Source organism: Zonotrichia leucophrys, chromosome 11 (assembly GCF_028769735.1).
Source record: "Zonotrichia leucophrys gambelii isolate GWCS_2022_RI chromosome 11, RI_Zleu_2.0, whole genome shotgun sequence".
NCBI lineage: Eukaryota > Metazoa > Chordata > Aves > Passeriformes > Passerellidae > Zonotrichia > Zonotrichia leucophrys.
Window position 1 is genome coordinate 13,584,709 of NC_088181.1, and position 15,634 is coordinate 13,600,342.

Genomic DNA, 15,634 nt, shown 5'->3' on the forward strand with positions numbered 1-15,634 from the left:
GACAGTTATATAATTTCATACATTTCAGCTGTAGAACTCAATTAAAATTCAGAATTAAATTTACAGTTTTGTTTTCTTATTTCTACTAGCATGCTAAAAGTTACAGCCTTAATTTTAAGAAAATATATTGCTGGTACCAGATTGTTTAACCACAAAAAAGGATTTTATTAGAATTCTGTTTTGTTTTTAACCTACTGTCATTAAGACAGCAACACTAGTTTTTCTGCTATAATAAAGATCAAGGAAGGGATGTTAGGTTAAAAAGTTGCCAATTCTGCTGCATGCAGGTGTGACCTCCTCTACAGCTGAGCAGCACCAGAAGCACAAACCCAGACCTCAGTCTGGAGTAAGACAACAACATTGCATATAAGCAGGTATACACATACACATATTTAACACAAAAATACAGAAATATTCAATTTGTATTATTTAGAAGCAACTGTTCATGAATTTAATTAAAATTACTGTGCTGGGGAAGAAAAACAATGTTCTCCTCAGGAAAGGAAAAAACAAACTTTCTTTGAAACAGAAAACGCTGACAGACCCTTTGCTCAGCTGCCACCCATGTGTTGTGTTATGCTCAATCACACAGAAAATGATTACATTTTCATTAAAGAAGTCTCTCAAAAGATGCCTTTATACTTCATCTACTTTTGTCAAGTAAGAGGGCATATAGATAAAATCACACAAAGGTTTGGGTGGGAAGGGACCTTAAAGATCATCATGTTACAACATTCCTGCTCCAAACCCCACCCAACCTGAACATCCCAGGGATGGGGCAGCCACAGCTTCTCCAGGCAGCCTGTGCCAGGCCCTCCTACTCCCACAGGGAAGAGTTTCTTCCTAAGATCTAATCTGAACCTGCCCTATTTCATTTTAAAGCAGTTCCCTCGTGTCCTGTCTCTACACGTCCTTGTCAGAAGTCCCTCTCCAGCTCTATGAGCCCCTTTGGGCACTGGAAGGGTTTTCAAGGTCTCCCCAGAGACCTTAAACCCAAGGAATTTCAGAAATTGTGCCCATTCCTGTCTTCCATAAATGCTGAACAGTCTTTTCAGTCTTATTCTTTCATTAATTAAAATTATTATTCAATTCCAAATACAATTATTAAACACATATTTATTTTCTCTGGATTTCTCTTCTTTGCTAAGGTTTTTTTTACGCCATTGCATACTTTTAAAAGAAGCATCAGAGGCCTTGAAAATGAACAAGCCATTTGTTTAGTTTCTGTTATCATTCCTTAATGCAGTTCTGAGGAGCAAAGACTTACCTGCTTGCCCTGAACTAAAACATTAGTAATAGATGGTGCAAGGCTGTCCACTAGTTTACCTAAAAGACTTGCTGCGAAGCGCACAACAGACCTGAGGGCAGAAAACAGAGCAATCCCACTACATATCACATGCTAGTTTAATGAATTCAGCTAGAAAGCTGCAGTCTGCCACAGCAGAATCTCAAAATTAACTCAGTGAATACATACAGTATGTACAAAGTGGAATTTGGATCAGATTTTATGCAATCTTCTGTAGGTTCTCATTTTTTAGTTCAGATATAGGTTAATGGATCAGAAATATATTTAGTTAGAACTCATTAAACTACCAGTTCCATAAAAAGCTTCTTGTTCTCTTCTCAACACCATCTTAACCAAAGGCAGGTAAGAAATGCCAGCTCCTCTTTTATGACATTTTCATCATTTTGCAAAATAACTTTGGTAATTTTTAAATCTATTTAAAAGAGTCAGAAAGATTTTGCAAGAGAAAGTATAACACATAACACCAAAGCCTTGCTGTGTGTTCCATGCTGAGGTAATATTTTGCATGTGCAGCATGAAAAGAAGAGGCTTGTGTCACCTGCCAGGTTAAAACAAGCTGTAACTTCTAAGAACCACATTTTTCTAGGTATGCAGTAGGTGGTTAAAGATATCAACACATTTAATAGTAATTTCCTGACAAAATACAAACGTAACAGAACTGTAATTGAGCTTTTCTAGCACAGGTTTTGAGGCTACTAAGAATCATTTATTCACAGAGATGAGGAATAAGCTGTAATATTCTATGGTGTTAGTAAAAAACTCAAACAGTTGATGTTGATTCCTGTGAAAACTGCTACACACTCCTTACGATCAAGAGCAAAGCATTTCAAAAATGCATTAGCTGATACTATCAAAATGCAAATAAGCAAAATAAAAAAATCTCACAGAGCTGCACTTCAGATTTCTGGGCACTTTACCTGTTTCCCATGTACCAGTAAAGTAGTAATATGTGGGGTTATAGAAGAAGAAAATTTCTGTGCAAATGCAGCACTGTAGCGCAACACCAACCTATATGTGTGTCACATGGCAATCAGGGAAGAGAAATGAAAAAAGTTTACATATTTTGTTCCTAAAAATACTTCTGATTTTTATTAATTACAAAAAATACCATCAAGGTATTTTGGGTCTACCTCATTATTGGCAAAGGCCCATTTAACTGTACGTAGAGACAAAAACAAAAAACAAATTTATATTTACTGACCTGTCAGGAATAGTTACAGAGTGAGAGAACTGAGTTCAGGACAGGCTTGACTTTGATAAAAAGAAATTAAACTTCTACTGAGCTTCAGGGCAAAGAAATTAATAAACAACATGTAAATATCAACCTACTTGCTGAAACCTTTTAAAGTTATTGTGTCAAAGTCAGGCTCAAAGCAAATGACTTCAGGGCAATAAATCTGAGTTAGTGCATCAGTTTAAATGATTTATATCTTATCACCAGCCTTCCTACATGGAGCTATTGACAATATTTTATCATGCCCTGTAAGAAATAAGAATATTAACATTCTTCTCACATGATTTCAATGTAATGGGGCCTGTGTATTGGCAATAGCACTCAGTGCAAAACCAGCGTATTGGTTTTGGATTTCAAAAGATAACAGTAAGAAACTGCTTCTTCATTTTTGAAAGCCTATTAAAGCAACCTTTGGCTGCCATGCACCAATACAACTGTCAGGAAAGCTGCCATTTTCCCCCCTTTAAGTGTGTGAGAATCCAGCCTTACTTTCTATAAAAACATTAGGAAAACAAAACTGGTGTAAGCCAGAAGGAACATGGTATTTGTATACAAACCAGAGCTTTCTGCTGCCAGCTCGTCTGTAGATTCTTTCAATGTGCTCAGCAACAGTACCTAAAGGGATTGAACAAAGAAAAGAAAACAAAACACAAGCAAAAAAAGATGCACAGGCTTTCATTTAATAGTAATAAGGCAAGTTTGATGAGACCAGTTAATTCTGAAGCTGCTTTAGTAAAGCACTTATCTATTATGCTGTACATCTAAAATTCAGATGCAATCAAGTCCCCTGTCTCCTAGTTTATGTTGTTATGAAAAAGCCAAACCAGATTTCAGCTGAATTTGCTGTGCCTGCTGTAGAGACACCTATAATATCACCTGCTCTTGCAATACACTGGGGAAAATTAATCTACATATAGATTTGGCCTATAAAGGTACACCCCATCACAAAGTACATCCTCATACTGCAGAACCTGAAGTTCTTCAGCCTCTGTGTTCAGATTTGTGTTCTATTGATTGGGTGGTTACTAATGTCAGTCTCAGCAGTCTCCATGCAGAGAACTCAGTCAGTGACTCAGCCCATCCAACCCAAGGTGCATGTTAAAAAGGTCATCAGCACCCCCATTCCACATGGGATGGCACTGAGGGGTCTGCACAAGGTAGCTCTGAGCACCCAGAGGCACAACTGCTCATTTTTGGGATTTAATTGATTTCAACAGCGGTTTTAAGTTCATCATCACGACCCAGTGGTTGTAGTGGTAACACTGCCTGCTCACAGGGGTTAGGGAATCTGCTCTGAGCTGCTGTTTCTAGAGCAAAGAACACAACCTACAAAGGACTAAAGGAAGCTCCTGAGCTCCCAAAGCCTCCCAACACTCCAGGTGACTGCTGGAAAAGGCCACTGCAGAGCCCACATGGCCTAATGTGCAGACTGCAGCCAGGACATGCAGCAATGCACTGGGTTACCAGCCAAGGGGCTTTATTCCCTTGAGGTGGCTTTCCAGTCCTGTGGGCAATTTTGGGCACCACAGCAGAGGAAAGATAAAAAGATATTAGAAAGTATCCAAAGGAGGCACAGGAAGATGGTGAAGGATTTAGCAGGAAGCCATGTGAGGAGTGGGTGAGGTGACTTGGCTTTGTGGGGCAGGAGCAAGCAGATCTCATCTCCTCACTCTGTGACCAATGACAGGACTCGAGGACACGGCTGGAGCTGAGGCAGGGGAGGTTTAGGTGGAGATCAGGAAAAGGTTCCTTCCTCACCAGAGGGTGGCTGGGCACTGACCAGGCTCCCCAGGGCACAGCACCAGCCTGCCAGAGCTCAGGAAGCTCTCAGGCACATGGGGGGATGGCTGGGGTGTGCTGTGAAGGACGATGATCCTTGTGGGTCCCTTCCAACTCAGAATATCCTACAGATTCTATGATCTTTTTAACACAGCAATGCGGATAAAATGTATGCTTATGTCAATAATTCTCCACATTAAGCAGCCATCTCATACTAAAATTAAGAAGCAGGGCTCTGTAACACGAGGTGGGAAGTCCCACTGCTTGATGAATAACTAAGAGTATATTATTTGATTTGAACAGCTCTCTTTTTTCTGAGTAGTCATAGATAAAAAGCCAACTAAAAAGCAATCTTTGGGAAAAAAGACAAAACAGCAAACTTTGCAGCACAAAACCCCAAAGCCTCAGTGGCCTTCTCAGAATTACATTACAGGAATTTAGACCCTGTGCTCTAAAACAAAGCCATAACACAAAACCAGAACTTCACAGATACATTGAACTGAAGTGAGATTACATCAAAGCAGAATAAAAATGCAGTATAAAGCCTCATATAGTACAGACTGTTACAGACATTTAGACTTGTCTTTTGTTTCTGTTTTCTTTGAAGGGCAAATCCTGTATTTTTTTTCTAATCTATGCATTCAAAATTACAACCAGATACAGTACTGGCCTACAAACAGTCTAAAAGCATTCATATATCCAGCAGCTCATTCCCCACCACACCATCAATCTGCATCTCCTGTTTAATGCAGAAATTGCTCTAAATGGCTGAGAAAAGAGCTCCACAACTGCTAGCAAGCACAGCTATTATTCCTGTTCATTGCAAGTGAGCACAGAGCTGCTTCCTCAGGACAGTCCCATGGCAGGAGCTCTTACCTTCCTTGGTGATGAAATTCGGCCCTTCCCTTTTGAGCAAGATACTGGAGAGTAACACTTGGCTTGCCAGGCAACTGCAGTCCTTAAATAAAAAACAGCAACAGCAGAACCATAAACTGCCTTCAGATTGTCACTGAAGCAAAGCCAGAAGAGCTATTAAAAATTTCAGGTGAAACCAAAGGGCCTTTTCTTCTTTTCAATTTAAGGAAAAGTATAATTCTTTTATTTTCAAGGGGATTTTACAACTATTCCACCCTGTGTGTGCTGTATCCTTGTCACTGCTGCTTGCAGAGGCTTCTCTGTGGATCATATTGGAAAAGTTTCCTGATTTTCCATTCTCAAGTCCTTTAATTTACAGCAGAAATGCTTGTAATGAAATAGGGAACCAAGTAGAACACTTGGGGTGTTTGTATCAACACCAGATCTAGAACAGTCACTGGTAGTTTTCCTCTAGGTACAGGAAACAAGTGGCAGATTGGAACTGTCCCTTGATGCCATTAAGAAGTTCCCAGTCCTTCCTAGTAAATACCCACTGCTCAAGTCTCTCTTGATTAGCAGTTCATCAATAAAATATCTGTTCTTAGGACACATGCAAATGGATCCAGAGGGGCACCTGGCACCAGGGATGATTGGGGCACCGGGGAGAACTGAGAGCCAACAGTTACATGAAGGGCCAGGAAGCTCTGTGATGAGATAAAGAGGAGGATTCCCTGAGCATGGAGAGGAATATCAGATATTTCATGTTATTAGCTGTGCCCCAACACTGATCATATGCTGATCTAAGTAGGCTGCTGTAAAAAGCGTATCAGCACAGAATTTCTTATTTCACAAGAATGAAGTTACATGTACTTTACCAAGTTTTCTTACATTAAGTTTCTGCAGGATCTCATATGTTGACTTGTTTTTCCAGTCATTAATATTTACATCTGGTTGCTGCTCAAGTTCAGAAGCATTGGGAGTACTAGATTGTCTCTTGACTTTTGAATGTTTTGGAAGATCCAGCTCCTCCAAACTCTTAAATACAGGAGCCCTGAAAAATAAGTATTTAATTTCTTCATGGTTCAGAAAGTATTTTAATAATCACATAAATCATCACCACTATTTACACATAGCCTTACTCTTCTGTTTCAGTGATGCTTAGGAAGTCAAGTTGTTCAACAACTGCTCCAGATATTAATGTCTGCAATGAAAAATTGAAAACAAAATTTAAAATATATAGATAACTATATAGCTGTCTTTTAATCTCAGTATGTTGCTGGTGGTTTCCATTGAGAAAGTTTTTTTATCTAAAGTTCCAAATATTTTATGCTTTCAGAGTATTTTTGCTCTTTCATGAGGAAAAAAAGCTTAAGGCAGTAGAAGTCTCCTGGGGCTGCTGTCTCCTTTTGGCTCACGTTCCATTGTTCTTTTGTCCTGTCCAGCTTCATCCAGCACTGCCCACCCCAAAATGGAAACAAAGACTGAGGATTTGCCTTCCTCAGAGTCCTGCCCAGTGCCCACGTTCTGGAGCCCAAAGCTCATTACTCCAGGCATGGCTGAAGGCCAGGAAGTTTTCCTGTCAGCCTCACTGATGTTTCAGGCAAGCACTACAAAGGGCATTCCCACTCTGTGCTCATTCCCTAATCCAAGCATGCCTGGCCTAAGTTTGCACATCAAATGCAGCTTACAAATACATCTCAAAAGATTACAGAGCTGAAACTCAGCGCTGCATTTATCTGATGCAGTCATTACAATTCATTCACTCTGAATTTATAGGAATTCCCCATTTATCTACTGCCAGAGGAAATGTATTGTACTACAGCATTTTTAGGACTGCTTTTGATTGTTCTCATTAGCTAAATAAAACTGAGTGTGTTTTGTGAACTTTTATATTCCATTTTCATTGTACATGAGTTGCAGTAAAACACTGATCTGTTACACTGTGAGATGACAGAATATAAAAATCCTGCTTTGCTTTTATTACTGGTGCCATTCATTCTCTGCCTTGCACATCTGCTTGAACATGTGATGACAAAGAAGGTAAAAATCAGAAAAGAGCTACAAAACTTCTGAGCATACAAATTTTTAAATCAGATTTGATATACTTTATAGGAGAAAAAGAGCATTCACCAATTAGAGATACACATTCTCTCTCAGGCATGTTTAACATGTGCACCTAAATGAAGCAGCTGAATGCAACTGACAAAGATCAATATATATTTTGTTGGAATAAATGAATTATTCAAGAAAACACCAGGAATTAGACATGTCCCTTGTTCTTTTGCCACATCCTTCCCTATAATGAAACAAGACTGTTAATAAAATGCCAACTGTGCAGTAAGACAGAGATTGCAGCTCAGCTGCTGCAGAGGCACAGGGTGCCCAGCAGGAAAGGCACCCACCACCTTCTCCACTGGCCTTCAAACATTTGTTTGGATCTTCCCATGTGCTCTACTTAATGGCTAACAAATAAATCAAAGACCAGTCACCATCTTAAACTCTTTAAAACAACTCCTTACTGTTTATATTGGAAAAGGAATCTTTCCAGAAGGTCAGTGAGTATGAGGGCAAAGTTTACTCCCCAATGGCTGTCCAGTGTAGTGCTTAGAATAAGGACACAGGTGGATGGAGAAATTTCTTGTCTGATAAATCTTTCTTGCAAGGCAAGAAAGTCATTGCAGTTAAAGTTAAAGAACAAATAACCAAACCAAACCACAACAACAGCCCTGTAGCCAAATGAAAGGTTTGCCATGGGCAGTGATGGCATCTGCTATAGGAAGAGTCAGTGGTACCAGGAGAGACTCCATGACCTGCATGTGAGCAGGAGAAATACATAAATACTTAAAGATAGCAAGGATATCTTAAACCCTTCCAGCTGGAAGCATTTCCTTTCCCAAGCTCTTCTACAAATTAATAATCTTGTAGGAAACAAGAAGTTATTACTCTGTCCTTAGTCTTCTCTCTTACAAAAAAAGTATAGTTCAACAGGTGTAAACTCAGATTAACTACCACACAGGAGTATGTAAAATCAGCACCTGTCTCGGTAATTTTCACATTTTAATGAAGGAATGTTTGTGCTTTAAGATTCATTCAAACAGTAAAGATGTTAAAACTAGATCTTCGTTCTTGTAAGAATTTTAATATATGTGAAGCACCTTTTTTTCCCCCTCTGTGATTACCTAATCAAAAGAAATCCCTCAGTGCTTGACACCGTGGCTTTATGCTTTGGTAGTAATTTCACAAGATTGCCTAACAAAAAACACCCCTTTCCTTTCTGAAAATCTGCTGTGAAGATTATGACTTTCAAAAGACACATCAAAAGGAATGAAAATAAACCCATGTTTCTGTTGAGACAAAACAAACAGTACTAAATGTCTTGACTTCTTATTTTTATTTTTTATGAAACTAAATAAAATCAGAAGTCACATAAAGCCCCACAGTGGTAAGAATACATGCAGCAGCACCAGGAGGGAAGAACACAAGAGTCAGGAGAGACACCTTACCTGTACTCTGTCAACGTGAACCTTCACTCCTCCAACGAGTCCCTTCCTAAAGGCTGCCAGCATATCCAAAATGGGATTGAATCTGCTCCCTCTGCAGTGTCAAACAGAACTCCATGAATCTTGCCCTCAGGTGAGCCCCACACTGCAAATGCTGCTTCTCTCCCTCCCTACCTGATGTTGTCCTCCCGGATGAGCACCACGAACAGCGGCCGGCCGTGCATTTTCCAGTACTGCTTAATGAACTGCAGGGCATTCTGGGCAAGGAGAGCCTCAGTCACAACACATCCCAAAGAGCACAGCCAGCACAGCACACAGTGCAAGACAGCAGAGCACCTACAGCCCTGAGAACCCAGCAGCCTAAAAACACCTCAGCTACTACAGCACCAACACATTTCTGCAACAGAAAGCTGCTGTCAAGCCCTGCTATTCCCTAAGTGTTCTGAAAATTCTCCTAAGAAAATGCATGGATCATGGAGCAAAGCATGAGACAGGGCAGTGCTCTGAACTACAGGCAGCAACCTAGAAAATGTGTGTGGGGATCCAGGGCCTGAATCCCAGCCACTGGCATGGAAGCACCAGGGCCACCTTCTGTGCATGTGGGCAGTGAGCTCTGAGCTGCTGTCAACCTTAGAGCAGGTTTAAATATTGGTGCAAAATCAAGGAGTGTTTCCTCCATGTAAGGCTTTCATATCTCCTGTAAACACCAGCCTTGTTCCTTTTTTCAGGCAAGAACATTTGTTCTCCCAAAGAAACTAATGATAATTTGCTTGCTGCCCTACAGCACTCCCAGTCACTTGGGGGGCAGGATTTTTTGTCACATTTTTTGTCACACAGGATTTTTTTGAGAGAGATACTCACTAGAACTCATACTGGGCTGACAGGATATTTGTCTCAATACAATTTCTAGCTGCAGGTTTATTTTTGTATTATAATAATACACAGTGTACTGCATTCCCCTTTCAGTCTCCTGTTTCATCAGACTGCACAGTTAATTCTTCTGCAGACTATTTTTGTCAGTTACTCAAATGAAAAGTTACAAATACCTTAATGTCATCAATCAACATCATAACATCCTGAGACATGTAGAAATCACTGAGATCAAAAATGATGGAGTAGCAAACTACAGTCTTGCCCAGGATTCGATAAATCTGTTGAGAAAGAAAACTTCCATTATCTTGTCCTTAAAACATCCATCAGAGCCAAATACCAGGACTTGAACATCATAAAATATGCAGAAAATAACATAAGATTTCAATTCTAGTTAAAATTACAGAGACTAAATGTTTATCTGAAATATTTATCAACAATGAGAACATAAACTTTTCTTGTAATCACCTTTGATGTTCCAAGGCATCCTATGGGTCTGTCCGGTCTTCCAGATAATCCCAGTTTCTCATTGACTCCCAAATGGAAGTAAGCCTGTGAAAAAGAGTCATGAAAACTGATAAAAACCTAGATCCCAGCCTTTTTCATCTCCTGCCACACCTCACAAAGAAAGCTGTGTGCAGTCTGCTTTGATTAGAAAATGATTCAGAAAATGTGGCTGCTATTGCTGTTCAGGGCTGTGTTTTCTAAAAAACACTTGTTTCCTATAGCAGGTCTTCTTTTTAACTTCTTTCTCTGATTATTTTTCTATTCTCTGTAAGTTAAATATTTATTGATTTTTCAAATTGCTTATTGAAATCATTTTAAAGGATCATTTGCATTTATTGGCTAGTCAAATTTGCCTTCTGTAATGCTTTTCCAGAGTGGATACCAAAGTAAAAGAGTAATATAGGAACCCTTTAAATATCTTTGTACAAATTTGTAAAATTAATGCATCAGCAACACAAGCAAGAGGGAATTATCTCATTATTCACAGCTTGATTCTTATTAGTTATTTATGCCTGTCATTCAACTGATACAATTTTGCAAAAATAATCTTCCCTTATTACACTGTATCAGTATAAAACCATAAGAAAACAACTAATCTGTGAGCAATACAGTATAAATGCATCAGCTAAACCTGACTGAAAGATGTAATTTTTCCTTACTTGGCCTGTTTTGGGTAAGGAACACACCATTTCTGCAGAATATTCAGAATTTTGAACATTTTTCAAAGTTCAATCTTTCTTTGCATTATAGGAAGATAATTCAGAAGCAAATGAAAGCAAACACTTGAACAAACATTACACTCAACAGCTTTCTATTGCTGTCAGCCTGGGGCCTTCCTGATCCTGCCCATGCTTCTGCACTAATACCAAGAGCTGTTTAAAAAAGAAAACAAACAAAATTACCTATAAGACCTGTTCATCCAGAGCAAGGAACTGGATTCAAGTGGGGCAGGATGGAGACATCAGAACACTGACAGCCTCAATAACCCACCTGTACATAACAAACAATGCTGACCCTCTGCTGGGGTAAATAAGGGAGAGTGGAAGAATGGCAGCAGTCAGGGCCAGTTAATGCTACAAGGACCTTCATTTTGCTGGAATGCAGAACATGAAATGCTTTCTTAACAGAAGCAGAGCTGCATTAGCATTGCAATATTGTCTGTTTCCTGGAGGACTCTGTAGCTGGAGGCCCCTGTTGGCACACAGGCTGCTGCAATAGTTTCCTCCTCTAGGGAGAGTTCTCCAGCCTGATCTGTTACAATCAAAGCTCAGATGCAGCACCAGGCACAATTCCTTCAAGTCCAGCTGCTTCAAGCACCTTTGGGTTTTTTTATTAAAAAGCCCTTCAATTCTGGATTATTAAGCTGCTAATAGCAAGAAATGGCTGTGAAAGCAGACTGGGCTGTGGGGTTGATTTATGAGCATGACCCAAAATGCAGCTGTCTTGCACACCATCTGCTTCTGTGCTCCCTCTCCTGCTCTCAGTCCGTGCCCAGGGGTTCTGCTCCTCTCCTGTGCTGTAATTCCACTCCACATGTACTTTTTTCCTGTGTATTACATGTGTCTTGTCCCATTTTATTGTTTATCTCTTTGTTCTCTTTTCCCCACTGTCCTCTCTTTGTGGATATCTTTACATGACTTCAAGTTCTACGTTCAGTCCCCATCCATTTGTTTTACAGCACTTTTTTGGACACATGCTCGTTAATAAGTCTAGAGATTTAAACTGTTACCATGTGCTACTAGAGCAGCTCAAAGGTTTCTGATTAAATTAAATTCTCCTCAGAACTGACAGCATCAGAGTAGGAAATCTTGAGATCCATATTTTCCACAGATCAAGCTTCTATTCCCCAAAATACATTGACTGTTCCACTGTTGGCTTCCTTTCCCCTCAAAGGATGACAAATACTGCCAGGAGCTTTTGTTTGTTTGCTTTTTGGTTCATTTTGGTTATTGGCATAAGCCCCAAGATCAAACCCCAGTTCTCATAACACCCCAAACACTCTCTTTACTTCACAGCTCTGGCAGAGCCTTTATTAGAAGCCCATTAAGAAGAGGTTTTCTATCAGGTGAATTAATATTTTCATGGCACTCCTTTACAAAGTAAGTTTTGATGAGGCAGCTGTACCTACCCATCACCAGGATAAAGGAAGTGTCAGAATTGCCAGATGTCTCAACAGCTTTAGAAAAATAAATCCTAACACAGACTTTTCCATAGATAGGAATTTAAGTGATAATAATAAAACTTAATGAAGGTCTCATCTTTTTGGCAGGGAAACCAAAAAAGTGATGGATGACAGACAGACAATGTATACCTCTATAGTAAAGTTATGGAGTATTCATTTGTTAAACCAAAGTTTCAGTACAGAACTTCAGGACAGATACAGACAGAGAGAACATATTTTGGAATATATTATCATGAAAGCTAGTGAGTAAAAATGGGTTCAGAAATGAACAAGGATGAATGGAAACATGGATTTTTCTCTTCCCCCTGTTTTAGTCCTTCTCAGGTGTTAGTGGCAGCCATTATTTGGGTAAGGATTTTTCTGAATAAGCCACAGCCAGGTTTGGCACATCCTTCATCCTCACAAACTTAAGAAACCTGAAATATGTTGCTATATTCTCTATTTTTGGGTTGATTTTTTTCCTTGTGTCCTACAGACTCCTGATACATCATGGCACTGATTTCTGAGGGAGAGCCCTACAGAGAGCTCTGTTCTGCAATGGGGCTGACAAACAGGATTTGTCACTGCACTGCCCCAGACATTCATCCCTCTCATGTGTGACACCATTTGCACAACACAGGGGCAGCAGGAGCTTTGTGTCTGACGCACAGCCAGGACCAGCAGGGCCAGCCCAGGCCTGGAAGGATGTGACTGACCCTAAGGAGACTCCTTGCCCCAACAGAAAACAGATTCTTCAGGGAGGATGAAGGGCATGCTGAAGATGATCCTTCATCCCAGTAATGTCTAACTGTGCTATGTTAAATGTGCTCAGCTAAAGGGGCAGACCAAGAAGGATTTCAAACCCAAAACTTCCTGGATATAGTCAATCCAAGGGAAACAGTGACAGAGATGTGGATATTGCCTGTTCCAGGGGCTGCACTATGAAATCCTATGATGGTTTATGCCTACTGCCTTAATCCATCTCTTTGACTATTGCTCATTTGCTTGTTTCTCCATCAAGATTCATTCAGTTTACCAAGCTACTAATGTTATTAAAATTTCATTATTCATTCATTATACTTTGAAAGTGGCTCAGGCAATAAGTCTAATCAGATAATACAGAACATGTGGGCTCCTACATTTCCCTGAAAGCTGCAGGAATCTGTAACTTCCAGTGCCAGCACACCTTGCAACTGCTTTAGGAGGACAGAAATATGTAGACAACAGCTTAGGGAGATACAAGGCCAATAGCTTGATATAAATCCTTGTTTTTACAAAAGAAATACAGAGATGGATAAATAATTTAAAATGCAGAATTCCTTACTTTGACAAGTTCTTTCTGAGCCCATATCTGAATTGGTTCCACCTGCTGGGGGGTCTGAGTTTGGATTCCATATGTGTTCAGAAATACTTGCAGGCTACAAATGAAATACAGATACATTTAATGACAAATCACAGAATAGTTTCAACAATTCTCTTGGCAGCAGATGTATACAAGTAGCAGCATTTTATTCTACACCATTTCAGATGTATTGTTTAACCCTTCCTTAATACACAGGTACTCAACAAAAGCAAATACATACCGCTGGCTTTCTGCTATCAGGGCCACATGGACCACCAAATCATTTTCTAAGGGACCCTGCAAAATAATGACCAAATCATTACTGGCATTGCTAACTAAAGATTTTATTCAATATAGCATGACCAAGGTCAAACAACCCACAACTATGACAGACAGCACTGCCTGCATTGCTTTTTCTTGTGAGCAAAGGCGTGAGCAAATTGAAAGATTTATCAAGCTTAAGACTACAGGAAGCCTGTCCTACCAATAATACTCTGCAAAACACATTTTGGAGAATTAGTAATAAACAGATTTCTGGTAATCATTACACTGCTTGGATTAGTTTGGGGGTTTCTTTAAATTAAGAAGAACTACATAGGGAAAACATTTTATTTCATACAGAAATTTGGAATTTTTCCAATCAGTATATCTCCTATATGCCTGATATGACCCAATGTTTTGATAAATATTTTTGTAATGAGCAAAATTATTCAGCTTTTTGGGTAAACAATAAAATTCACTTAGAAATAATGACCTATGATTTCAAACCTTTACTCTGAAAAATTGTCATCACACAGCTGCTCTTTAGTGACATGAAAGACATATTACATTTACTGCAGACAGCTCCATTTCCTTGCACTGCTTATTACACTGACACTTCATGTCTGAAATAAATACCAGTATTTTTCATCAGGAAACCATGCAGATAGCAGTGAATTCAACATGTTGGGTGAAAGCATTGACTTGACTCCCTGGGTCCCAATCTGGCAATTCACCTTTGCTGTCTCTGGCAGAATGAGCTATGAACACTCCCTGGGCCTTGTTCATCCTCTGGCATTCACTGACTGGAGAACAACACAACTCAGAGCAGCTCACGTTTTCATTGCTAAAATGCTTTTGTCTAGAAACTACCAGAACACGAATGACAGAAGTTAAACACATCTTCTATCAATTGTATAAAGAGACAGCATTTTTTGTGATGATAGAGGGATAGACATTGACTTAGAAGAAGTTCAGAGGGAACACTTGCTCGCTCAGGCAGCTGTGAGCCCTCATATCAATAAAGATCTTAGGGATTTGCAGGAGAAATTCTTGGTAACTTTTCCCCAGAAGTCTGTCAGCACTACATTTGCACTAAAAATTCTGGATTTTTTGCCACATGAAATAAGTTTCTGATGAAAGTATGTGCACAGAGACTAGATGAAGCGGTCAGAAGTTCAAGCAACATTAGATTTTCCTGCTCAGAATCACTTGTATTTATACAAACAGTGGGAAAACTCAACCCAAAACTCAGCCATAATTATTGTGTATAAACAAAAAGCAGAAGCCCCCCCCCAACCTGAAAATGAGAGAGCCCTTCCAGCAGTAATGATTTGCAGACAGCCTGTGATCCAACCTGGGCAGTGGCCTTTGAGCTAAGACTCAGTTCCCCTCTCACTGAAGAGCTGAGCAGGCCTGTGTAAGCACAGCCTGTAAATTGTGCATAACCCATGAGTTCTGCCTCTCACACAGAGCCAAGGACAGGATTCACTCACAGCCAATCAATGGTGGTTCTAACACAGGCCAGAACTACATAAATGCAGCTACAGCACAACTGGCACAACACAAAATCTGTGTGAAAAACTACTAGACCTTTGAGAGTATTGTGGAAAAAATATAACTATCATTGCAGTACAACTACAGGACTGCTGCAACATTCAACAGAAAGTTACTCTCACTGTCATTTGACATGTCACAGCCTGGAGGATCACAAGTAGTGACCTAGAGAAACACAGATCAAAATAATAGATAAAACACTCAAAAAAAGGAAGTCACCTTTTCCAGTGGTGATTGTGCTATATAGTATTTGCTGTATATTTAA

The 15,634-nt window shown here is 39.7% G+C and overlaps 1 protein-coding gene across 4 annotated transcripts in view; it reads right to left on the bottom strand.

The window, feature by feature from the left end:
- Positions 1 to 15,634, bottom strand: part of PHKB (phosphorylase kinase regulatory subunit beta) — a 66,842-nt gene that overhangs the window by 11,232 nt on the left and 39,976 nt on the right. For all 4 annotated transcript variants that reach the window (XM_064723363.1, XM_064723364.1, XM_064723360.1 and 1 more), the window contains 11 exons: positions 13,796 to 13,851; positions 13,537 to 13,630; positions 10,013 to 10,096; positions 9,721 to 9,825; positions 8,849 to 8,931; positions 8,678 to 8,768; positions 6,314 to 6,375; positions 6,063 to 6,225; positions 5,196 to 5,277; positions 3,098 to 3,155; positions 1,268 to 1,358 (listed from right to left, as the gene is read on the bottom strand). In XM_064723363.1, coding sequence (XP_064579433.1) covers positions 1,268 to 1,358; positions 3,098 to 3,155; positions 5,196 to 5,277; positions 6,063 to 6,225; positions 6,314 to 6,375; positions 8,678 to 8,768; positions 8,849 to 8,931; positions 9,721 to 9,825; positions 10,013 to 10,096; positions 13,537 to 13,630; positions 13,796 to 13,851 — 969 coding nt within the window. The remainder of the gene's footprint in view (positions 1 to 1,267; positions 1,359 to 3,097; positions 3,156 to 5,195; positions 5,278 to 6,062; positions 6,226 to 6,313; positions 6,376 to 8,677; positions 8,769 to 8,848; positions 8,932 to 9,720; positions 9,826 to 10,012; positions 10,097 to 13,536; positions 13,631 to 13,795; positions 13,852 to 15,634) is intronic.